The sequence below is a fragment of the Egretta garzetta genome, unplaced genomic scaffold, assembly GCF_000687185.1.
Source record: "Egretta garzetta isolate BGI_Z169 unplaced genomic scaffold, ASM68718v1 scaffold56, whole genome shotgun sequence".
Classification (NCBI taxonomy): domain Eukaryota; kingdom Metazoa; phylum Chordata; class Aves; order Pelecaniformes; family Ardeidae; genus Egretta; species Egretta garzetta.
The window spans coordinates 4,911,761-4,939,629 of NW_009260182.1; the positions used below are offsets into that span (position 1 = coordinate 4,911,761).

Below are 27,869 nucleotides of genomic sequence, written 5' to 3' on the forward strand. Positions count from 1 at the left end.
AGCTGTCGGTACTTGGTCTGAGGATTCTGCTCAAGTCACAGTCTAAGACTTACAGCAAGTCATCGCCTCTTACCTGCCACTCAGATAACTAAACTCAACTCCTTTTTAGCCTTACTGCCTAGCATGATCTGTAAAACTAGCGTAATCTACCTAAATTTACCAGTTAGCTTTCTTTTTAACCTATTCAATGTTGGAATATTGTCTGTATTTTATTCATCTGCTTTCTTCTCTGTTGCTGATGACAACATCATCTGAACAAATATTATGACTGGTGTTATTCACATTTAACAGACAGGGGCCAGTTTAACTAAGCCATGTATCTATAAATGGAATACTGTTTGAAAACAACCAACTTCCATTAGTAGATGAGACTGCTACAGTTCTTCAGCAAAGGAAACATACTGCCTCCAAATAAAGTTTGCAATAAAATGTTGTTGGAGCCAGTAAATCAGTACCAATGCTACTCAGCAGCAGCTGGGCATGGCCTCCCACCACATGGCAGAGATTGTTCTTGCATAACGTCAACCCACATGAAACAGCTATGTTTAACAATTGAAGATAAATTGTTTAACAATATTGATGCTAGCTGTAGAAGGTTAAGACCCCCAAAGATGGACAAAGTAGAAAAGGAAAAGCAGGGGTTGGGTGGTGGTGATAGAAGGGAGAAGAATCTGAACCAAACGCCTTCAAGAATGATTCACCATTTCTTTATTTCAACACACCATAAAAAACAATCTTCCTCAAAACAGATTTGCTTGGGTAATACATGATGTCATCATAAATCATATTTTCCTCTTCTGTCAGTGTCAGCAGTTTCCTTGGACTTCTTTGAAAGGGGGGGAAGGGAGGGATAGAAGAGCCAGAACCATCTTCCAGCTTTGGCAAAAAAGGGCCTTTTTATTCCCAAGCATTTGTCTTCACATAACCCACCACCACCCTCCTGCCGGAGTCATGCAGTAAGAAAGCATCACAAAGCATTATCAAAATGCAAAGCCAATATCAATAAAAAACTCTTTTCTACTCTTTCCAAACATGAAGTTCTTTATCTGTCATCCTATTTCCTCCCCAGTGGAGTAACTGTATATTTTTTCACATTTAAAACAAGGATTAATCTAATCTATGCCAGAAGGATATTCAGACCATTCAATAGAAGGACAGCACTGCGTGACAGAAGTCATGAACTGAAAGTAAACCATATATTAATAATGAAGACAAGCATTCACCCTTCTCTACTTTCGTCCCTTCTTTTTGGCTTTCATGAAATTGTGTAATGCTTTTTGCTTCTTCTTAGTCAACTAATTATTATTTGTCCACAAAGTATAAACTGGTTTTTATTCTGATTACAGTTCTCCACAACGACCTCTGATCACTACACTTTACAGGACTATGACAGTTGATGAAGCATTCATGAGAAGTAACAAGAAAATAGGGCAAAGTCCTTAACATACAGCTTACATTTAATACATTTAAAGACTTTTATTACTGATGGGGCTTATAAATTATAGTAAATACCACGGTATTTACCTTCCTCCTCTACAGATATATAAAATACATTTTATTTGTCTGCCTATGCAATATAAAAATTCCTGAGCCTCCTAGTTTAAAGTTCATGACTGTAGCATGCACTCTTTTATATTAGACCGATCAGCTTTAACAAGGAGAGAACAGCAACACATTACATTTTTTTCCCTCTCTAGTCTTTAAGTATGCATGCACTTTTCTGACATAGCAAGTGGACAACAGATGCACCATCTACAACAGACTTGCAGTAAACAGAGTAACACATATTTGTGAAGAAGTTCCACCTTGATGTATCGAAAGCAATAACTGTCCTATTGATTTAAAGAAAAGGCAAAAGTACAGTTAGGTGCTGTAGAAACATATGGTTGGCAGGCACCACACTATTAAGTGAGAGAAGATACCTGGAAGCAGAGGAAACATTTTTGCAGTCACACAGATTAGAAGAATTTGTGGGAATAAAGTGGAAGCCAGCAAAACTGTCCAAAACTGGGTCATCCAAGGTGGCAGTCAGGCAGCACAAGCGTGATTTGAGAAGAACTGAGTACAGAGCAATCAGAAAGGTTAGCAAAATGGAGCAGCAGAGGAGTTCCCTATGTTTGCAAAGCAATATACTATCATTAGAACATGCCAAAACAGACAAGTGGAATACCCACCCTGCACTCTTCCAAAATCTCAGCATTCTGGTAGGGACAACAAAGCCCATTAGAACTGATGGCACAGAACAAAATCTGTTCATCAGGAGGTCCCAAACCACTAAAGAAATATATAACAGAGCAAAGCAAGTTGTGCAAGCTATTTAAAACTTAAGTCTGTTCTTAGTTTATGATTGAAATTTATGTTTTGAAGACTACTCAGGCCTTAGGTTTCATTTTTCAAACATCCAAGGAAAAATAAAAATAATGCAGGGCTCATGTTAAAGGGATCCTCCACTGACGAAAAACGTATCTCTATGAAAGGAAAATAAATATAGCCTATATATAGCCTGGATGTAATAAAGTTACATAGGCACCTTCTGTGACTTGTGATCAATGATGAGTTTTAGGCTTGTACTGGACAAGCTTAAATCAAAATAGGAAACATTGCTCCTTTTCTATGGTAACTTTGATTACACCACAAAGCCACTACGTAGATCCCTTGCAATTACTGGAGGCCATCTACATCCATACTTGGCGTGGAGAATTTCTAAGGAATCATAGACAACAAACCCAAACAAAATCCCCAGAAAATAAGCATCAGAGGAAATTACTCCCGAAACTTACCATCTGAGACACTTTTAGCAATTCTGAAAATGACAAAACATCAGTAAGACTTACCCTTATATCCTTACCCATTTCACCAGAAGACCTACAGCCAACTTTACTGAAATTTAATCTTCAAGATTTGTTTCCTCTCCCAGAAGGCATGTTTACAATACCCTTTTGAAAAGCTTCTGTTATTCTCTCTTGTATTTCAGAAACAGAAAACATGCTCAGAAATTTTTTATAACAATTTCAGTTTAAAATTGTTTTGAGATTCCTATGGATAAGTCAGCTAAAGGATATCTGGAAGAATTAGGCAGGAAGAAAAAGAACCTGCTAACCACCACTGAGAATCCTACTGAAGAATATATTCCAAGACATAAGAAACCACAACAAAGCAAAATTAGTACAAGCAAGCTGAGATCTTGGTTTAAAGGAGGAGGGTATTTATTCTTCAAAAATTCCCAAGTTTGTCTATGCAGCTATCAAGATGTGGACAATGAACTGATTCAAAGTAGCCTACATGTACACGGAGACTATTTTGTTTCTTACATTACTTGCATGCAGATGGGGATGTAACTTTAAAAGCTCCTAACATTTTCACAAAAATAGTGAAAGGCAAACTAAAAGCTGTGATGATTAGTACTCTTGAGTACTACCAAATATCTTCAACAGTTACTATTCCAATAGTTAGAAGGCAAGCTCAGAGTTGCAAACATCAGCATATCAATTTGTCTGAGAATGCTGGGTAGGGAAAAAATGTAAGATTGGAAGATAGAAACCTATTTTGCAGCACTGCAACAAAGTATTCCAATACTCAGAAAAGGATATTTTTCTTAAAAAAATTCCCCCTCAATAATCCCAAAATAATAGCACATAAAATGTTCGCAGAGTAAGTAAAACAGCACTCAGAGTAATTTGAATTTAAACATTAATCTCTGCTAATTTAGCAATAGAAATGGTGTAAAATCACAGATTCCACCTTAAATCTCACCCAATCATTCTACAGAAAAAAGTGACTGTAGGTAATTTGTTATTAGAACGGTTTAAAGAGCACCCAAGTGACCAAAGGACCTAAATCCCATATTTTTAATGAAAAGGCAAAGCTAAACAATAGGGATAAAGTTTAAAATGCTGTTTACACACTGATTGCAAAAGGGAAAAAATGGTGAATTACAGATCTTAGAGTAGCATTTCATTAAGCCAATTTTTGTATTGTAGTCTCAGACTACTTTCTTCTCTTCAGCTGAAACATTATCTGAAGAAAAAAAAACTCTCAAACTAGCACAACTGAAGTTTTTATAGGTCACATGGGATGCCTGCTGCCATGCACCAGATGTGTATAGGAAAAAGAAAGTGGTCAACATATGATATTAAAAAACAGTGCAGTTTCAAATATTTTAAACATGATGTCAAGTGCATTCAACAGGTCTACAAATGCATTACATTAGCCTAAATTTAGTAGGTGATAATTGAAATCAGAGATCCAGTCGTTACCACTGACATGTTTCTAAATACTACCCAATAAATTTTTGTCTGTTTCAGATTCTGTATGACAGCTGGCAGTTAGGAGGGGGGAATCACTAAGAGGGTATGCGCACACACATGTACAACATTTCTGTATTTAAATTCCAGTATCTTCCCTTTCTAGAGTTAATGTAACAGTGACAATACTGTCACACAAATACATGCTCCCATAGCTGAATCTACAAGCTGATTTTTTTTCTGTAGGCTCTACCTGGTGCCTTGCAGTAAGCACTGAGTATGGACCAGGACAGTATCCTAACCAGCCCCAACTGTATCTCCCACACATGAATTTTCACAATGAAGTTCATTCACTTCTTTTAGAGAGAAGAGATCTGTTCTTCCTACTTATCGTTACTGATCATCTTTTAATTTTTAGCTAGGAAAGGAAGAAGTCTACCAACAATAGAAGATACAGTGACAGTCCACATCTTTTTTGTTGTTACTGTTATTATTTTTATAATTATATACCATTCAACCACAAGGGAATAAATGAGAGAAAATCCTGATGCACCTGAAGGCAAAAAAATTTCTTTCATGCCTACAATGCATTCAATCTTTTTACTCTCTTTTTAGTCTCAGCTGTAGCATCACCTGGCTGATACACCCGCTATCAGACAATATCAGAATAACAGATGAGAATAAAGTACCCCTAGGAACACTACAGATCTTGCAGGTGGACAGGTGTCAACCATCACTCCTGATAACACACAGAAGCAGTTTTTGCAAGTTGGTATGAAGGGCTGAAAAGGATACTTAGCATCCATAGTTTATCAACAGGGCCTCCTCACATCTCAGTTTTGCCATCTGTAAAATGGAGACAGCATTGTCTTTCCACTTCTCAAAGGAAACTGAACTTGAGAACACACTACTAAAAACTGTGCCTGAAAAGATATGCCTGGCACTTTGCATAACCCCACAAAGAGTATGGCTCTTGACTAGAAATTTAAATGTCTAGCTAGAACCAGTGAAGGCTGGGAATGGAAGAACAAGCCTTCCACTAATAAAATCACAGTTGTTCAATTTAGGCGCATAAACCTTTGTATACAAGCAGCAAATACTTCTTAAATTTTATGGATTACAATCTTTTAAAATGATGTCTAGCAACATCAGCTCCAACAAACTTTGAAAAGACTAGTTTGGTTTTTTTCAAAGAGGCTTTAAGGAGACAAACCACCTTCTGTCTTAGTTTTGTTTTTTAAAGGCAGAACTAGTTAGGAAGCCACAATATTTCCATCCAAAGAGTTAAAGTAAAAGGAAGCTGTATGTTACTCATTCTTAGCTTTTTAGACCCTAAGACAAAAGAGACCCATAAAATTACTAGCACCTATTAGAAGTATTTAACTTTGTTACTGGTCTCCAGAATTAAAATTAAAACTACAATCAACATTAACCACAGACTGCAGTAAAACAGGCAGGAGGCACCTTGGAGAGAAACATAGTTATCAAAGGCAAACAAAATTTGAGAGCCCCACATCAGATGGTGGGAAGGGAAGGGAGAAACATCAGTTCAACATTTTTTCTGCTGCTCAACTAGTTGCTGGAAGCAAGTTCAAAAAAATACTTTTAAAAGTTTTAAAAAACAAACAAAAAAATGAACACAGACAAATCCTACAAAGTTATGAATGACAATTCTACCTGTATTAAGTAGTATCAAAACTGAGAACTTCTAAAATCTGCTATATTGACAGCTCTATTTAAAATGCAAAACCAAGTCATTTTAAAGTTACGACTCTTAATAAGTTGTTGGTTAGAAACATCCGTCTTGAAACTTCAACACAGCCAGGCTCACTACAGATCAGAGTTAGTCCTTCACTAGATTCTGTCAACATAGTCCTCAAAACCCGCGAAGTTCAGACAAGGTCATTTGGAACCCAAGTCACAGGTTATTCTGGAAGGAAGGGGGCACACGGGGAGTGTCCTGTAGCACCTATAGCGTGTGGTTGTTAAAACTGCTGAAGATAAATGTGCTGATCTATCTTTCTTACGGCTTTTGATCCAAAGTAAAAAGCAAAATGGCAGCCTTTTATGACCTTTTTATTCTATTTCACTTTTCTACCTCCTCCATTAAAACATTTTCCTCCTCTCTTTTTCACTATCCAATATTAAAAAGTCATTTATTGCAATAAAGGGATTTAGTGATTTGGGAGTAACTTTTGTATACTGTACACCCTCTAGACTCTCCAGAACTATGTTAATAATTTTCTTCCTATTAATTGTCTCATCAACTCACAGCTGGCTATGCTTTTTATTTCATTATGTTATTCATCAATCTAAAATAGAACTATAACAGAAAAAGAAATTGGAAAGGAGCAATTTCAATATTTCAAAACAGATGCAAATCAACGCCAGAGATGCTACACAGCATATTTTTATTGAGACAATTCTATACATGTCTGAAAAATGAACTTGTAATAAATAAACTCATATCCTGTGGAGGTATGTTTTTCCTTCCATCTTATGAGCTAATTATGCCAACACAACATAACGTTTTCCTAAATGCCTTATAAACTGACCCAGTTACTCAGAAAGTATTATTTTTAAATTGATGTGATAGATGCAAACTGGAATGTTCAGATTTCAATTCTGGCACCAATTCCCGGATCCCCTTCCCAAGTAATTTAAGGACTTCCTCCCGATAGTTTTTCATATTCTTTTAACTGACATTTTATCTTTATACAGTATCTCAGCAGAATGAACATGCACTAAAACAATGACAGCCCTTCTTTGGCTGTCATCTCTCATTCTGGCAAAGACAGATGTCTTACACTGGCTTATGCCAATAATAGAGCCGACAAAAAACAACAGAGACTACCTGCCTCTGATGTAAAGGCACCAATTCACATTTGTGACACTCATTTGTCAATTAACAGATTTCTTCCATTGTTGACACATGGGACTTAAAAGATGTGGGCTAGAATGTGATGAATTAAAAAAGACAGATGAGTAAGCTATGAGCTGCAAAGTAATACTATAATGTGCTTTAGATAGGAATATCAACTGACACCCCTGACAGGCCATACAAGGTTTTATTTCATTTTGCTCTGTATCTAGGCTTCATACTTTGTCTTCTTTGTTCTCTTTTCATCAAGCTCCTAACATCTCACTCTGACAGCCAGAGACATTTAAGGCACTTTCGTTTCAAATGCAAGTTAGCGTACTTGATTTGTCATTAAAATGCAAAACGATTGCCATTGCAGGTAAATGTAGGTATGCTTAAAAGGTTGTATCTGCAAAGTAAAAGCTGAAAATGGTTTCTGGCTGCTTTGCTTAACTCTTTCACCAGCCTGAGAGTTTTTCCAAGGCAAGTGTTACCGTTCTCTAATAGAAGTGTAGCAGCACCTGCAGTTTTGTACAGGGTACATTTTAGTGTATTTAAATAACGTAAAAGCTTGAAGTTACAGTGTCAAGCGCAGAGAGGTACTGTCAGGTTTACACATGGAACCTTAGTACGATTTACACAAGAACCTGAAAAGAGTCGATCATGCAAAGCTCCCTGGGGTCAAAGCTCTCTACTGGCACGCACTCTGCTAGCCAGACACTGATGAGGAAGAAGTGGGGGGGGGGGGGGGTTAGTTTGTTTGGTTTTAATACACTGGTTTAGCTGCAATCACCAGTGAAGGAATTTTAACAGCAATTTACTTTCTCTGTTCAATGATCACTTAAAGGACACGAAGGCCTTAAAATAAATAAATAAATATAATGCTCTGTAGCAAAAAGACAAGGAACGGACTTAAAAACACCACAGAAAAACAGACCTGCACAGGGTGGAAATGAGTAACACCCAGCTTTCTACACGCATGCACAGATGTGAATGCACTCTATAATATGAATAAGGTTATTTCTATTCAACTGGATAGATTTAAACATCAAGGATCTCACTTGTGTTCAACATACAAAAATCTAGTGAAAGGAAATATCTATTATCTTCTGCCAGTAGTAAAAGGTCTGAAGAGCAGCAGTATAATTTAAGTAAGCAAATTTTCTTGACACAGGGGTAAGTTCAGATATTATTTGATTTCAGGAACTTACAGAAGAACCTTTAAGATAAATCTGTACCTACATATCTTTTTTGTAGACTTTCTTGTGCTTTTTTATCAGGAAAAAAGGGTGTGAACAGGGTTTCACTCTACTCACTAGGGTGCAGACACCTTTTTCCTTCCTCCCGCCCCCAAAGAATGAGAGCTGTATGGAAATTTGCGGTCAAGGAATCATCCAGGAAACCTGATTTAGATTATGACCTCATAGTGCATTAAACAAAAGGTACAGAACCTGAAACATTTGATGTTCCTGTGTATACAATGAAGCTTACTGGCCAGTTCTGACACTATTCTGCCTACTGCTAAGATGTATCTGCTACGATACAGGAATTATTTATTAATTCCAGGTTATATGATAGTAATAGACTATGCAGTAATACTGTAAATACAAGCATCAACTTTATAACTACCAGGGTTTCTAGCACTACTTTTCCCACGCACATTAGTCTTAATCACTTCCAGTGCACTTCTGTCCCCACACAGAAAGAAAATGAAAAAAAAAAAACCAAAAAAAAAACCAAACACGCAAGACAGTACCTTAAAGCTGACTTCACCCTTTTACTTTTGCTTAAAATACTGGGGCTACAGCAACCCAGATTTTCATCTGCTGTACTAAAACGCACAAAGGAACACTTGCCCATTCACTTTTAGCTCAATACAGACATATGTCCTCTCTTCCTCCATTTACCAATTAGTACAAAGTGAGACAAATGATGGTCAAAACAAAATCTACAGTAATGCATTAGTCTCCCTAACTTTAGAAACTTCTTTTCTGTTGCTCAGTCATTTAAATGCAGGTGAAACTCTTGCTTCAAACACCTGTGGTTGCAGTGACCGCAGTCTGTAATTCGGTGGCAAAGTAGTGGCCCACATCAAATGGGTTGAGATAGATTCTCATTAGAGATATGTCCACATTTCAAAAGCCCTATTATTAGCGGTAGTAACAGACCATTTGTTGATATGACTTATTTAAAGGAAGCCAAAGAATTAACACTGAAAGAAAATTAACTACCCTCTGACATTCCCCACTTAGGCTGAAAGACAATTTACTAATTGTGCGCCTGGTAGAACTGGAACCGGTATGGTACAGGAACAGCTGAGCTAGCTAATGCCTGGCTCCCGATTACAAGCAACACAGTGAACAAAAGAGAGAGCATGTGCAAGAAAGGAAGAACCTCATGTTGCACCTGCACCCAAACCTCTCAGCAGCACCTTCAGCAGCCTTCTGATTTAAGGACCTGGAGGCAGTGGGGAGGAAGAGAAGGCGGCAGAGCGAGGGCAGGAAGCAAAGTGGACACATACACAGCCTGCCTCTCACTTTGTTGGCTAGTTTTCCTTTCTTAGAACATAGTATTCAACAATTTTTCCCAAATCCATTCCAACATAATCACTATTTCTGTACTATTCCAAAGTACTTCACTGTCCAAGATAGGGAGTGTATTAAATGCAAGATAATAGGTAGAAAAAGAAAGTGTTCAGATCCTTGAGCAGCTGTAATTTTAACATCCACATGCTGGACTGTCAAATTATCTTAATGTAACTGTGTCGAAAGCAGAGTTTTCTGAATATTCAATATACTGCTAATCCTTGGCACGTCTAGAACACCTTTCCCTCAGCCTTTAAGTGCTTTAAAATAATCAGTACACTTTATTAGTTACATAACTAGGTCAAGTTTTCATCTTTTCTCTACAGCTAAAAGGTCTTGAAAATCCTAGGAGCCTAAAACACAGCATCCTCATCCAGTGCTTTTGTGGCCACATGGCCTTGCAGAGTCATGGCACTGCAGCAAGTCTTGGACCCTTCACATCTAAAACGGTTCTAGGAAAACTCTGCCGCATTTTCTTGTGCTTTAAGAGATTTTACGCTCAAGAGACAAAATGCATTTTTAGTATTTGGTAAAAAGAGAATGAGACCAAAAAGAGACAAACAAAAACCTCAAACTACTGTCACCAAAATAAAGCTTCACTAGCCACATCCTCATCATAAAAGGCTGCTCTGTTGCTCTAAGTAGGTAACTGGATGCTCCCAAACACATAAGGATTTAAAATTAAAATATACTAGTCTTGAAATCACAAAAAGTAAAAGAAATTAAAAGAAAGAAAAGAAAACGGTACTCATGATGAATAAATATCTAAAATAATTACTAAAGAAGCCATTGAAGTCACCACAAATACATGCCTCTCACAAAGAAAACATATGCTAACTTTGATCATCAAAGTAATTGTTGGAAATTATTTTTAAAAACTATTAAGCATAGGCAATAGGTAGCTTTTCTGTTAAATTCATAAACTGAGTTCCCTGTCAGCATGTCTGATCATAGATTAACATTCTAAGGGAAAGGCAGCTCACATTTCTGAATGTAATTTAAAAACATTGAGCACTACGACATCTTTCCATTGGGCATATTCACAAGGAACAAACAGCGCCAGTCGGCCCACCTGCCAAATGGGAAATGCAGAGTTGGCTCATGAAATATGAGCCACATTTTCAATATCATTAAGTATATTTTAACTATATCTATATTCCCCATCTTTTAACATTCAGCAAAGCAAGCACTGAAAAATGGTGTTTCATGCAAATTCAAAAATTAAGAACTGAGCATTTGTACTCAAAATTGTTGCACCAGTCCAATACATTATATGAAATTGAACCGGCTGAGAGAACCGAGCACATAAGCTTCATACTTAAAAAAAAACCAAACAAAAATCCTCCCCCCACCCCCCAGTCTCCCACAACTTTTTAAATTACTTTGTTAGTTATACAACAGTAAAAAATTAAGTTTGGAGTTGACAAGCAATAAGCCAAACATTGTCACTCTCCTCTTCAGTGCAACAGTATCAACAGAGCAAGAGCCTGACTTTTACCAAGCCCAAACACAGTGAGTTGCTATCTATGTCAAAGAGTCCATAATCTCAAATATGTATCAATCACCACCTGATTAACACCACCATGCTGATGTAACTTTCCTCCTAAACGGCCTCAATAAGAGTTGATGCCAAGACCAATACCAAGAACTTCTGAGAGCTTATGGAGGAGGCCGTGAAAAAGGGAGTAAAGAGTTTAAAAATAACAAAAACCTGTAATATTGTAGGTAGGTTTGGATAAAACAATCAAAGGGAGATCAAAATTTGTAATTGCTTGTTACTTAAGTACTTCTTCACCACAAGACTGCTCCCATTTTGGTCCAATTCCTCAAGGTCAGTTATCTTTCCCAATCACCCATCTCTGATGTGTTGTATCTTTTCTTGTTAGTAACCTCTAAGTAATACGTTCTTTCTTTCTAGGCTAAGTATGAGAAGGTTATCACTGACAAAGTGCTGAATCAAAGTAGACCAAATACTAGAGTATCATGCCCAAAATTTTATATATTAAAAATATAATTTATATATTATACATATACTTAAAGGCATTATACATAAAGATGTTTATATATATAAGATATTGGTTTGTGTGTGTGTGTCTGTGTATGCATATATATATTGCATGCCAGTAAACTACTTCTGACAACAGCATCCCACATACACTATGCTTTCTATGGAAAAATGAACTGGAGGTGTGCACACGTCCAAGTACTACTACCTACCAGTACAGCTCATATACCAACTGCACAGAGAAAACATTAGAGACGTTGGCACTTGAAGAGAAGCTATTCAAGTTTGGTCCAATTTGCAAGAGCTTATCGACTTCACTGAGTTTTGGATGGATTGTAATCCCCTAACATTAGATACTTCATATGTCTTATCTGTGTTCTTTTAAAAGTGATTTCTACAGTCTTTCACCATAGTAAGGGTTCCTACAAACATGCGCAATGAGGTGGTTTTAAAAATGAACAAACTCTTGTGGCTGTATTATACAAAGCACATTCACTGCTACCACTTATGGACTCAGTGTGCAAATTGAGTTGAAAATGGAAAAGAAATTAGAAAGAAAGGAAATGATCCTCCAAGTCTACCAATGAGCAACTCACTCAGGCAAGCATGGTCAAAAAGAAAGACCAGGAGAAACAAAAACAGAAATAAAATTCATAAAACTTCACATGATTGTCAGCATCAGTTCATGGGTAAAGCCTGCAACTAAGCTATAACACTGCATTAACTATGACCTTAAAGACAGTATAATTATTGTATAGCATGTCTGGTTTGACATGCTGGCTCCTGAGCCTGAGTAAAATGCATGGCCCTTTTGCACTTCTATGATACTCATTCTTCACACTTGCAAGAGCTAAGGGTTCGGGGATTGTCTTTTTAAACTGAAAAATCACCTCCAAGATAATTTATGTAAAGATGATTTATGTAGAATGCAAGATCTCAGAAGTGGCACAAGCTACACAAGTTAACATATAACAAGCAAGCAATGCATAAACAAAAGCTTTGTAAAGATTTTACCTGCCAAACACCAACTAGCTATTTGTACCATGACCACTCAGCAGGCTTGTTGAATACTGGAGGACAGAAGACCCTTCTTACTCAGTGATTGGCAAGCAAAACTAGTCAAGTTATTTACATCTGCAACTAGATGCTGGGAATCTGGTGTATTGCATTAAGGAGAGAAGAAGATACCTTTCAACAAAACAGAGAGGAAAAGACAGAGGCAATAGCTCCAGGGTTAATGCAGGTTCTTCCCTTCAGTCAAGCTCCTTGTCCTCAGACAACAGTTATTTCTGCAGTCCTTCGCTCTTGTTTCACAACAGCAGTGATGAGGAAATACTGTTTTAGAGTAAGAGAGATTAAGGAAGTCAGAAAGTAAGAATGGTCCATCTGATTACTTATAACATGCTCTTTATCATGCCCTTTTCTTTAACCCCCAATACTCATTAAAAAAAAAAGTAGTTATCAGTCTTAAAATCCAGATAACCATACACTACACAGAAGAAGTCACCAAGACATTATTTGCTATCTATTGACATTCTTGGAAATCTAAAACAAGTGCATCAAACTATTTCTCCTCCAAATGCCAATACTTTCCATAGATTGCAGTAGTCTTCCATTTATTAACTAACTGATTTTTCTCTCAATATGACACAGATTCCTGTCATTCAGAATGGAATTCAAAACTCATTTTTCTTTAAGACTGATTACAGTTCTCACAAGAGGAGCTGGATTGACTGTGCCAGTGAATTAAGCCCTCTAGGTACCCAGAGAACAATTGCAGATAGTGTGGATTTAGCCTCCAGCATCACTCACTCCAAAAACCAACTTCAATCTCACACAGGAAAACCAGCTGAAGAGAAAGCAGCTCACTCCCCGCTCATTCAAACAGAAGGATAATGATGTCATGCAAACATCAGTTCACTGGGAAATGCTCTGCCTCAGTCAAAAGGTCTTAAACAGCCTTGAGTCAATGCATGCTTAATATGACATCCAATCTCTGATCAAGTCCAAGGGGTTTGTTACTCACCTCTGTTCAGAAGTACAGATTTCACCTATAGTCATGATTGCAACAGCTCCTTAGAGATAGATGTCACCAAAAAAAACAACTTCCATCATCCATCACAGCAATATTCACTAGCAATATTTAAGGATGTAGCGGTTCAAGCCCACAACCTTATTTTACTAAATGTCAAACTGTGCAGTATGTTAAACACTTTTACCAGATTTAACAGCTGTAGTAATCCTCCCAAGAATTCTCCACTACACGGCATGAACACACACTGACCACCCCTCCAAAGGTTCCAGTAACAAGCTTTTGCCCAATTCTGCCATGTGATACACTCTCAAGAGGACTCCTTCCACAATGTTAAGCCTTCTTGAGAAAAGCAGAACAGAAAACAATCTTACGTTCTGATCTGTCAGATACAGTAAATCAATGGATAATGGCCAGCACTGGGGGTCAGAGGTATATATACTACAGTGTTTTCACAGTCCGTTAGTGTCTATGTGGCCATAAAAAGTCAAGCAAGGATCAATGGACAAAAAGAGAGGTTGTTGGGACTAAAGAAGATAGCAGCCACCAGTACAAGACTGAAATACAACAATTTATACTTGTTTGGCCTTACATATGACTGAGTTTGAAAAAAATAACTTATCCATCAAAAAAACAACTTACATCCTTGGCACAGTATGCTGAAATCAGCAAGATCTTTAAATACATACCATAAGCCATTAATTTGATACTTCTAAAATTAGTTGTTCACCGGTCCCCTTCATATCAACAATAAACCAATGACTGCAAATAAGACACAGCAGGAAAGTATACAATAATATAATCGTTTGTAAAGGCAAATATTCTATAACCACATTTAAAGTTGACAAAATAACAGAACACAGGCATGGGTATTGTATGCGAGACAAGGTATATCTTAATAGTATTTTTTAATATTATTCAAAGTTTTCAAAGGGGAAAAAAAAAGTTTTCCTTATACATTACCCAGATCACACCTGGTTCCTGTTGAAATGCCACTTTTCAAAAGGGGGAGGCATGGTAGGAGGGAAAAAGAGGGGAATAAGAGAGCAAGGAGTAGATTTAGTTTTGATTGCCTATCAACTATCAAAAGTAGAATTAATATTTGAAGTCTAAAATCCTTTTTGTTATTAGTAATACTCTCCTTCCATTTTTATAACAGACATGCACCTGTAAAACTGTATGTTATACAACTCCCTAAGTATAACCCATGTAGAAAGTGAACCCATCATCACACTTGTCTTCAGTTCATCTAGTAGGACAAGACTATTTCCTAGTTACTTTATTAGAAAGATAATTATGCATAATGTAGTCCATAGTGATTAATAAACAGTAAGACTTCATCTGAAAGACCATTAAATCCGCAAATTTTAAATAATTTAAATGATTCCTTGTACATAAAAACTTCATTTAGCAATTTGATTTCCAAGTGAATTGCTTCTAAACAACGACCACCCTTAGCAGTGTTAGCACACATTTATTTTCAGACATTCATAACATTTCAACGTTACTTAAAAACAGCATCTTATGCTTACTGTAGGACATCCCTATGGGTAAACATTAAGTACCCTCCTCAAACTGCAAACCTACTCATTTGAACTTCATACATTACTGCAACAGTAGGAGAAAAATTATCAAGAATTTATACATTTCAGATTGCTTAGCTGTGGAAAACACTATCTCTTTGTTTAAGTCTCTAAATATGATTCCATTTACCTTGAACTATTTCAAGTATAAAATTTACAAACATTTGTAAACCACTTTTTTCTTAGAGTAAAAGAGAAATCCCAGCTACGACTAAGCATTTTCTTTTTTAAAAGCAATACAAAGTCTTCAATACTTAAACATATTAATTCTCTTTTCACATAGTAAACTGTGGTCATGCTTGAAAGAAAACAAAAAAACAGAGAGTGAAACAGATTAACTGCATAGCTCCAATACACTTATTTCAGACAACATACTATAAATCATCTTGAAACAGGCAATTATAATGTGCACAAATGTTATGATACTATGCATCTCTACTGGTCCAATGGTTCTAAATTATTGAAACTGATGGCTGAACAAGGGCATATTGTTTCACCACACTTGGATTACTTGAACAATTTGAATTCTTTCTTTAGCTACCCAGTGCTGTGCAGATCCAACGTCAATAAACAAAGAGATAGATAGATGTCTTTTAGATAATTTAGGCCACTTCTAAGGGGATTAAAATATATGACCAAAATTTCTGTAGCAATGCGTTTTCTTTGTAAAGATTCATGAGGGGTTTTTTCCCTTCAATACTGTAAGAAGGATCTAAAATTAAAGCAAGTACATACATTTTCTTTCAAAATTTTCCTTCAATACATTTTCCTTCAGCAAGGACAGAGCAGCAGCTCCTTTCTCCTTCTAACCACCGCCTCATATTTCAATCCTCTTCACCTCAGTGTAAAAGAAACAGGAGTGAGAGCCGTAAGACAGAATCATTTCAAAACAGAATCAGCTATTTGTAAACAACAAAAAAAAAACTCTTTCTCCTGCAGAAAATCTGCAACTGCTAGTTGCAAGAAAAAGCAGCAAGTAAGGTAAATCAATTAGCTTGCTAATTTCTCACCCTCATTTATTTAGCTCTGCACTGTATTTGTCGTAATTGACTATAATTATGTTAATTACTAACTCCAGCATAATTACTATATTTATTGTCATTGAGCACACTATGTACCCAAAGCAAAGCTGGCATTTGTCGGGCATCAAAAAAAAATAAATAAATAAAACCACACAACTGTCGGGAGCGTTTTCTCTGCAAACTGGCTGATACACCTTCAGCAAATGAAAGGGCAAAAGAGATTTCATGCAATGCTAGTTTGAAAGCATCGGTTCATTAAGGATATTAATTTTCTGATAACTACACATTTAAGCATGACACACTGGAGCAGTATCTACAGGATTTAGCAATTATTAATGCGTGACAGTTTCAAATGCTAAGTGAATCAATTAAACAGCAGCATTCACAATTTGAGAAGAGATAACTGCTTCATAACTGCCTAAGACTACAATTTTCACATGACAAAAAAGGGCCATTCAGGCTCCTTCAAAACCTGACAGGTCAAGAAAGAAGTTTGAAACAAAAGCACCTTATAACCATCATCTCTCCTCTTTACTTGTCAGATCAACTTTGCTAGTGTCTCCGCTGAAATGGCATCACCATGCCAGCTGCCACAAGGTGATTTTTCATGTCTTGTCAAAGAAATCTTTTATTCTATTTGCTCTGCATTAACATGTTACATTTATTGATCAAGCCCTTTCTGCAGCCACAGCAGGGCACTGTGCTCTTATGCCTAAGGGGGCTTTGATGTCCTGGTGACATTCTAGACCAAATAATGCACATACTAAATGGATTTAATGCAGAAATGTGTTTGTGCATGACAGCTACATTAATAACAGCCCCTCACACTGATAAATATGCAATTGCTACGATTAAGAGTTACCCAATTATGGTGAAAATATTTTTCTACCTTATAAATAAAACCATCAAAAAGTTTTAACAATAGTGCATTTTCTTCAACATTTTAAAATGCTATAAAGATCATTCTAAAGGCTTTTTAAAAATATGTCATGCTTTGTTTTGAATTCTGGCTTTTATTTCCATCTCTCTTTTGTTGTTCATCTTTCCTGTTCTGCGTGTCTTATTGCTGCACAGATTAGGAAGGTGGCAAGAAAAAAAATAAAGCGCCTCTCCCTCACAAAGAGGAACATGCCCTGTAAAACTGAAGCCCAGTTTCAAGCTGCCACTTGCATATTCCCCCAGGCAAGAAAACAGTAGGCAGAAGAGAGAAACAAACAATCTCTAGTCCACAGAGAGGATATTACAAAGCCTCAGCCTCACAAAAGTCATGGAGGAACATTCCAGACTAGGATTAAAGTTCAAGGGGATGTTTTCATACATACACCTTCTTAATCGGACAGTGGAAAATATGCACAAGCACACACTGTGCAAATTATTCATGCTTCTAGCAGAAATAATCTGCACCCTAGAGAGAAGGAAGAGATATCTGTATCTCCATGAGCACAATTATTGGATTAATCCTCCCTCCTTGGCCAAGATTAAAGACTCGCTCTCCCTTTCGCCTCATAGCTTAGATCCAGAAATCTCTGTAAGAAAAAGGAAAACAAACTCACATGTTTAAAACTACCGAGGACAAAACTGGAAGACAGACTTCTCTGTGAACTGAACTGTAGATGTTATTTATAAAAACATGGCACCTATTCGTACAAAAACACTGACATCTGTTACTCAAGCACTGGAGTGCATTTAGCCCTTAACGTGAAAGAAGTCTGGCACAAAGAAAGTTACCTAAGACAAATAAAAGAACCTTTGAATAGGGTTGATTTTTTTCTCTCCAAAAGACAGCAAGATGCAGCTAAAAAAAAAAAAAATTTAAAAAAAAACTTTGTATTTCATCCAAATCTTCACTCCCTTCCTATATTACATCCTTCCTACTTATTTATTCCTTTCTTTCCTTCACCTGTGATTATTTATCTTTTTTAATGAAATCTTTAACTTCCAACGATCAACAATAGCTTTTAATTCTCCCTTGAAATCCTTTTCAGCAAAGCCTCCCAGTAACACTAACACTGGCATATCAGTGACCTTCCTTCCTATACTCTATGTTTTCATTAAATGGGAACTAGGGAACACTTTCCACACATTATGAAACAAAACAGTGGCCTTTACAGTACTGTATTACCAGGGAAGGCTATCAAATACAGTTGCCATAAGAGACTCAGAAGCAGATTTCCAAGGTAAAACATCTCTGCTCCTGAAACATGCCTTAATGAACACACACCGCGTAAATAGTTCATTTCTACAATAGCTGAAAATCACTGCCAATATCAGATCAAAAGAACTGCTACAACTTAGGCCATTTGATGATGACCACACCAAGAAAGCTGCAGAATCATAGTATAATTTAGGTTGGAAGGGGCATCTAAAGGTCATCCAGTCCAATCTCCTGCTCAGAGCGGGGCGACTTCAAAGTTAGATTAAGTTGCCTGGGGCTTTGTCCAGTTGCATTTTGAACATCACCCAGGATGGAGATTCCACAGCCTCTCTGGGCACCTTTTCCATTCAATCTTCCTCATCATTAAGCCTTTCCTTACAGTTGGAAATTCCCTTGCTGCAACCTGTGACGACTCTCATCCTTTTGCTGTACATGTCACAAGAGTTTGGCTCAGTCTTCTTCACAACCCCCCATTTGTCCCAAAAGGAAACAAAAGACATTAGAAACTATTTAAATAAAATCTGTAAGGAAAAGAGCATGAGAAGAAATAATTCACAAGTGGACTATAGTGGTCTGGGGTTAAAGGATTTCTATCCACCAGGTGTAAACAAGTGGCAATCCAGCAGCACCATACCCTGCTGATTACAATTGGCATGCTTTTAAGTACACACCAGTTTTTCCCTTTGCCTCATACACAACAAATTGCTGTTACTCCTCTTTTTTTCCTCAACATTCCCATAAAAAGTTCCCTTTTGCCATTCACCTCTCTTTCCTTCCCAGGGGAAAGGGAAGATGTGTAACCATTGTGACTGGTAACAGCCACTTCACTTTGGCTGCCAGAAGAAAGAGAGCTGGATCCATGAATCACTGAGGGTAATCAAGGAGAGACTCTAGTTTTTGGAAAAGGGCAAACAAGACAGACTATTCTTTCGGAGAGCAACTTTTTGTGATTAATCAAGTGTTGTTATTAGATTTACCACATCTGATGCAAAGACAATTAAGCAGACCCTAATTTTTATTTAATAATGAGGAAGAAGCTCTAGCCTGGGAAGAACTTTGCAATCAGAAAAATATTGGTGAAAAATATACATTTTTCCTCTGTATTAAATTGCCAATAGAAAAGAACTAATGGCAATGCTCCTCTCCTCCGATTTAGTTCTCTGGTCCTGTGTATATCACACCCAAAAAGAAAAAAAAAAAAAAAAAAAATCTGAGCAATGTAACAAAACCACCATGCATAAGAACATTGAATCCACGTAATTAGACTTCTTCGCAGAAAAAAAAGATGACAGACAGAAATCGTTTAACAACAAGAAACTCCTTGGTTCGTGCAGAGTAAGCTACATTTCCCAGAAAAACACAACAGCATCTGTTCAGATATGTTATTAAGGGACAAGCCTGGCAAAAGTCTTTTGTGTGTAAGTCACAAAATACAGCATGTTTGACTTATTTCCCATTTTCCTAACAGCATCAGCCAGTCTTCTCACCCTTTTTCCAGCAAACCTGGACAAGCCTCTGAAAACACACATTTATAGAGGAAAGCTTTAAATGACAAAATAACTTACCTGGCTCTACCCTGACTTTTTCAACAAAGTTATCTACATTATAGTAATATCAAAATCAGTACTATTCACTAAAGCAACTGTTCAATCAACTATTACATTATATCAGTCGCATAAGAAAGTTTTGTGACGTCTGTAGCACACAGTACAAATACATCTTTCTGATAAGAGTCTCTTATGTGGATAAACCTGTGTGTGTGCGCACAGCAAAGACTGCAAGTCTATGACTGCACACAACTTCTGGTTCAGAAAGGACAGCGCTGTCTTCCAAGAAGAGTTTGCTGCCAACTGACCGCAAAGCTGAACACGGTACTATGACAGAGAGGTATCTCTCTTTCTCTCCATGCAACTACACCCATGATAGCAATATCAAATAACATGACTGCAAATACTGCTGCCCACAAAATTAAAAAAATCTTCCCTATGTGCTCAATTCCCTAAATCCTTAATGCAATTGTTACACTGTAAGAAATTCTATTGACACTTTTACATAACAGAATCTATTGCCTGCTACAGAAGGGTGATTCCTTCCCAAAATACACTTGGCAGTAGCAATACTTACAAAAGATGGGGCACAGAAACTCTATATGCAGAACAATATTTTAAAAAGGCTGGAAGTACTTTTGTACTGCCTAACACTGAGAACAGGTAGCTGTTGAATATTTCAGCATTTTTCTGGCTTAAATACAGGCTAAAAAAAATTAGTGACTGCTGAAATATTTTTTTCTTTCAAAGAACACACACACACTCTCATCTAATAATGAATCACATGATAATGAAGGCCAATATCTTTACTGCAGATAACTATTGTGCCAGCAAAGCACAATATTCTCTTTATCTTCTTGTAGATTTTGATCACCCTTGGTCTTCTTCACTCAACTTTTGCCCTTACCAGCAGATAGCAAGTTTTTCTAGAAAATCAAACTCCTTTTTAGAGAGGCATTAAGTTTAGCGTGTCTTCCCCACTGAAAACAATATGCTAATCTAAACTTTTCAAACTAAGCATTCACTGACAAAAACCACGTAATGCATCAGTATACTACAGCATGGTCAGATTTTTCAAGCAATAATATTTGTTTAAAGAAGACTACGATGATCTTACTGTTTACACTTTCTTTCACAGCTGTTCAAGACATCTCTTCTGTATTAACATTCATTTGAGGCTATGACATTTATTCTGTAACTTATCTGACCCCCTCTATAATACAGAATCATAGAATCATTATGGTTGGAAAAGACCTCCAAGAGCATCAAGTCCAACCATCCAAGTCCAACCCAACACCACCATGGCTACTAAACCATGTCCTGAAGTGCCACATCTACATGGGTTTTTTAACACCTCCAGGGATGGTGACTCCACCACTTCCCTGGGCAGCCCATTCCAATGCTTGACAACCCTTTCAGTGAAGAAATTTTTCCTAATATTCAATCTAAACCTCCCCTGGCACAACTTCAGGCCATTTCCTCTTGTCCTATCACTTGTCACCTGGGAGAAGAAACCAACACCCACCGTGCTACGCCCTCCTTTCAGGCAGCTGTAGAGGTCGATAAGGTCTCCCCTCAGCCTCCTCTTCTCCAGGCTAAACAACCCCAGTTCCCTCAGCCGCTCCTCATCAGACTTGTGCTCCAGACCCTTCATCAGCTTCATTGCCCTTCTCTGGAGATCCTCCAGCACCTCAATGTCCTTCTTGTAGTGAGGGGCCCAAAACTGAACACAGCATTTGAGGTGTGGTCTCACCAGTGCCGAGGACAGGGGCATGATCACTTTCCTACCCTGCTGGCCACACCATTCCTGATAGAAGCCAGGATGCTGTTGGGGTCCTCTTGGCCACCTGGGCACACTGCTGGCTGATATTCAGCCGGCTGTTGACCAACAGCCCCAGGTCCTTCTCCGCTGGCCAGCTTTCCAGCCACTCATCCCCAAGCCTGTAGCGTTGCATTGGGGTTGTCGTGACCGAAGTGCAGGACCCAGCGCTTGGCCTTGTTGAACCTCATACAAACAAGTCTGGCCCCAGAACCGAGCCCTGGGGAACACCGTTTGTGACTGCTCACTAACTGGATTGGGATATGCTGCCACAGTGTTCATCTGTGAGCACAGACCAGTCTGAACAGCTACTGTATAACAAATACTTAATTCTTAGTTTCTATATGGCTAGTATATCTATCACAGCTCAAATAAGAAAACATTACTGCTCTCATCACATTTAGTATTAGCTTCCCTAAGCTAAAAAACAAAAAAACAAAAACAACAAAAAAACCACCACACAAAAAGAAACCACTACAAAACAACCCAAAAAAAACCCCACCTCTTCCCTTTCCCCAGATCCAACTTCTGGCCTTAGAATACTTCTACAGCTTTACAAAAACAAGCTGTCCTACATCAAAAGTTGATGGCAGCTACCCCAAAACCTAGCACTTTCTCTCACATTTCCCCACAAAAGATTTTAACACACTTTTTTTTCCCCCAAACCTCAGTAAAACTAAATTATATCCCTTCTGAAATATAGGCTAAGTGATAGTGTTTTGTGTACGGAAGGAAAGAAGGGATGAAAACACAGATTTGAGAAATACACCACCAGTTAAGCTCTCCATGAAAACACAAACTAATGACTTAAAGTTTTAAAGTGGTATTTTACATCTAGATTTAATGTTAATATTTTACTTTATGAAATAAAAAAAACCTCAGAGGAACTGTTCTTCAATTCATGCATTAAATGAAAGAAACAAACATTTTTTTCTGGAGGTGTAAAGAAGGAGCAGTCTTGTTTATTACGTGTTAAATCTGAATGCACATGCAAAACTTGAATTATCTTCACAACAAAATGAAAAAATGCCAAGTCAGTTCCCTCCCTCAGCAAAATTCTCTCTTCTGATTACAATTTCCACAGGTACAGAAGTATAAGACAATGACAATCCACAGATTGCCTAGTGCCTCTTTTGCTCTGCTACCTCTTGCATGTAGGAATCAGTCTTTCAGAGTTGACAGTGGCTCAGGATAACATTTATGAGTATTAATAAGTTAAAAACAGCGTTTGTTCCCCTAGGAGAACAAGGCACCAGCACACCACTTTTATGTGTCTTACTCCTCTCAAGCAGACTCTAAGCTTACCCTCAATAAAAATAAAAACTCAAAGGAGTCCAACCCTACCGCTGAAAAGTACGCTTTTTCTTAAACAGCCAAGTACACTGCGTTCCTTTTCCCCTGCTTGCTTACAGAGTTGCCAACCTGAAAGATACACTTCTGAACCTCACCAGGCTCTCTCACAAGGATTAAATGAAAAAGGATACTGTAATAACTAATGGGAATATTATAGAATTCTAAATCAATCCATATATTAAAATAATTAAATTTATTTACAAATTCTAATTGCACTTAGCTTTAGCTCTTAACTGCACAGCTGCCCAAAAATAAAATAAACAACAAAAACACATCATCTGGGAAAAGAGTATTAAAAACCATTTATGGTAATAACCAGAGATCTACAAATAAAAAGAAGGGAAACACACACTTACTTTTATTTTGGTTAAAGAGCAATTCACTTTTGATCCCATTCTTCACTTCTTCAGGTAATGATGCTTATTTTCCATTTTGACCAGAGGACAAACCATAAACTCCTCACTGGGCATCATTTATCTTAACACGAGAAATTTCCAGACTCACCTCGTTATTTGTGTTCCAAGTATGCAAGAAAAGGAGACAAACATTGCCTATAAAACAGTGTCGCCCACTTGACAACAGTTAAATGTACCTAACATACATGTAAGTTTCTACCTGTGGTGGGGATCTATTTTTGGAGTTGGTGTCCCATATTGCACTTGAAAATCTACATATTGCCACATACCTTAACAAGTTGAAGCTAAGATCTAGTCTTTTTGCCACGTGTCCATATTTTCTTCCTAAGAATTCTGGAATTTCTTCACAGTCTTGACTAATGTAGGACACCTGAGAATTGGAAGCAAAAAGCAAATGTTTCATAAGTGGATTATTTAGTTTTCCATCCAGATTCTGTCTCATTGATCCAATGAGGATACACGATATAGTAATTGTTAAAGCTTTAAGCTACATCAGTTTTACTGCTATAGAATCTATCACAGTCTCATTTTCCTATTGATAAAATCAGCCTAATAGTTATTACATCTATAGTCTTATGTACAATGCATTGTCGCCTTTCAGGTAAAAATAGTTTAATCAAATACATGGCATTTCTTCTATTCCACTGTTAATACTTTGATCTAACACTACTTTGTATTACCATTCTGATTCACTCCAGAAGAAATTCTTTTGAAAGATCAGGAGCCATTCAAAGGACTTTCTAGATTGCCTCTCAGTACACAACACACTAAAAGATCCCTCTGGAAAGTTTGGTCCAGAAACACGTAAGCCATGTACTGTCAATCCACTCTCATAACCATTCCTTGAGGAGATTATTATTCCCAGTGATATGCTAGGGCCAGAGCAAGAGGGCTGCGCAAGATCTGAAAAACCAAGCATGTAGCTTTTTTCAGAGGGTTGTGTAGATCTTAAAGATTTCTGGCTTCAACACCTGTGTTCAGATCACACTTCTCCTTATACCCAAAATACTTGTGAATGTCTTTCCTCTTTTTCATACCAGCCCATCTAACCCACCTTTAACAAACACAGGAATAATTAGTGGTAGCAAAAATACAGTCTACTCAGATATATTTTTTTTTTTCTAGCTAGGATGAAGTGAGTGATAATATTTCCAGAAAAACACAAACAATAAAACAGCCAAACTTTTTCTATTTTCTCTGCTTTATTGTCTCAGAAGTCTTTGAAGAAATCAAACCAAAGCCTGCCAAATCTATTGTCATGAATTCTATGCATCTATATCAGCTCATCCTCCCAGTGTTGGAAATATCAGTATAAACACTGACATTTCAAATTTTATGCTGAAGAAATCTCAGTTGCCCTTAAATGGCAACTTGCTAGTTAAGTAGATTTCAACGCTGTGTTAGACCACTATCTATAAGATATTGCTATTATCTAAACATTTAACATAAAGTCAATTTCAAGAACATTTCCCATTGGTCTAAAAGATGTTAGATGACAAATACTCAAAAAAGTCAGTCAAACTTTGTTTTGATAGTATTCAGTTTCTGTTAAAATAGAGACTCTTCTGCCGAACAGACTGACAGTAGGTACTTTTGCAAGTCATCCCAATCTCTTACACTCTAAAAATGATTGCAATCTGATAATACTATATTGCATCCCATTTAATTTATTTCGTTCAATAACTTCAACAGATAAAGCTGACAACAGTGAAATAATTTTTACGAGCAGAAAACAGGTAGCTTGAAGCTCAGTTTAACAACTTCTTCCCCTTGTTAAACCGTACCTGCTTTTGCAATAAATTCTGCTACCAGACTTACACATGACTTCAGCAAATATAAGGACAAAAGGGAAGGGAACTGTTTTGGGTAGTCAGCATCCTAATGGTTTGGACATAACAAAGTGTTTTGCAGAATTTATTCAATTAAATATGGGGGGGGGGTTCCCCTCCAGTTTTTATCCAAGACAACTACAATGTACTTTACAACATACATGCAGGTACACGCACAAGAATCGCTTAATTCTCCGCTGAATGGCAGATTTCTTTACACTAATGCTTGCAAACCCTTGGACAGACACCACATTACCAGCAGAATAACACTTTGGATTAAGCATTTAGTTGAATGGAACACATTGAAATAGAAATTACAAAAACATGATGCCTTTAACACTAGGAGTGTAAGACCATCCTGAGCAGCAACAAACGCAGCAAGAGCCCAGACCACCACTTTGCTTTTCACCCAGGGAGAAGCGGTGGAGAAGGTGCAAGAGATTCTGACCTGCATTGCCACTGCTTCAGAAACTTACCTGGCCACAAATGTTCTAGCTCCACAAGAACAAAAGTTGAAGAAAAAGTTCATACAAGTGTGTTTTGGAGCACACAGGAGGCAAAATACATAAAATGTTGCAAAGCTTCAGCTTCTGAACTGTTGTAATATACAAATACATTTGCACAACTGGTACAAACAGATTATTCACAAGCGTATTTGCAGATGAAATACGGTTGTCTTGACCTTTTAATGCTGAGGCCTTGTAAAAGGAATTTTACTTCCACAAAATCCCCTTCAGCACACTCACAGTACAAGCATCTTTTTCGATTTCAAACAAATAGATTTATTTTTCCACAAAATACACGAAGTGCATTCAACTTCAGCTCTCTATACCACACATACATGAACTTGCTTCTGATACCCAAGAACTCTTTGCTGTAAGAACAGCAGCAACTGCCAGCAATACAATACACGATGAGCCTTTTTGAACGAGTTTTCAAGAGTTATTTCCTCACTCTTCTGCTGTTTAATCCTTGAACAATGCTGATACAAAACAAGAGTTCAGTAGTCTGGACAACAGAAGAATAACATTTCTTCATTTTCATTCTTTCAGTTCAAAATATTTTACCCAGAAAACAATAAAATGTACATAATTCAGTATTCTTCCATTTGCATCCATCTCAAATCCCCTCAAAATGAGTACGAGCTTTCAAGTACATATCCAGAGACGTCATCACTGAGAGATGAGACCAAGCATACTTTCCTCAAGACTCCTCAGCTCGTTGGGTGCAAAACACATCAATAACAGCAGATTTCTTAGATTTTTCTATACCAGTCACAGAACATCACGTGGGATTAAAAACTGGATGTAGATGCTTCCATTGCCTAAATCGCCAACTCAAATCTAATACAGGTTGGTCACAGTCAATCATTCTCATTACTGATACCCTGCTCAATATCCCACTGAAATATTCATAAAGTTTCCCACAAAGCCCAGCGTCAGACAGGCTACGGACATCTCAGGCTACGGACACCTCAGTCATTCTTGCAGACTCTTCAACACTCTATGCAATTCAGGAAAAAAAAAGTTTGTAGAAAATATTTAAAACATAAGTTAACCAGTCAATAGCAGTTGCACCTCTCTTCTGCTTTAGTTTCAGAGGATATTACCATTTAATCTCTGCAATCATTTTACAATGATATTATAATCTTAGTAACTCAAAAAGTAACATCTTTATTAAATAATGTCACCAAATAGGTCATGTATGAACACTAGATATTGCATATTCCCTTCCACTGAAGGGAATTACATCTGGAGAATATTTCCACTCAGTCAGTTAAGCATTATATTTTACTCCAAGCTGTTAGAAGATTGTATGTTAGGCACAAAGCCAAATTACAAATATGCTTTACTCGAAGGGGCTCGAGATGTGCTCAAGGGAAGAAGGCCGCATGTTAACTCAGTGCTATAGTGCACCGCAAAGACCACAGGAGATGTTTCCTGCAGCAGCTGCAAAATTAGCCAATTGCCTCCATATCAAACACATTCACAGTGAGCTCCACACAGAAATAGCGACCAGATTAAAGAAGCAATTAGAGGGACAGCACCCTGGCTTAATGGCAAACCACTTTCAAAAAGAAGACAAGCTTCATTTATGCTTTTTTGTGGGGGGAAAAAAAAAAAAATCGGTTTGCTAGTTTTAGACGCAGGTTCATCAGTAATGACAATTTTTAGCCAGAAAGTTTTTCAGTAGCCAAATAAGGCACTGGGTAAAGGCCAGCAGGATTTACTTCCCAACTTCTCTCCAACCAAAGCAAAACATACATAGCGTTGACTTTCAGCAGAAACAACACTTTGCACATTTCAGTCCTTCTCCTTTCGTTTATTCCCGCAGCCTACGCAAACCTTAGAGCGACAGGGTGCGAGAGGAACCGGAGGCCGCTCCGGAGCGGGACCCGATCCTCCGCCCACCGGGCCCC

At 37.5% G+C, this 27,869-nt stretch overlaps 1 protein-coding gene across 1 annotated transcript in view; it reads right to left on the reverse strand.

Moving 5' to 3' along the window:
• LRMDA (leucine rich melanocyte differentiation associated) overlaps nt 1–24,666 on the reverse strand; it is a 678,070-nt gene extending 653,404 nt beyond the window's left edge. Inside the window, exons 1-2 of the mRNA XM_009641864.2 lie at nt 24,622–24,666; nt 23,891–23,991 (exon numbers count right to left, since the gene is read on the reverse strand). Coding sequence (XP_009640159.1) covers nt 23,891–23,991; nt 24,622–24,666 — 146 coding nt within the window. The remainder of the gene's footprint in view (nt 1–23,890; nt 23,992–24,621) is intronic.
• Between the last annotated feature and the right edge of the window lie 3,203 nt (nt 24,667–27,869).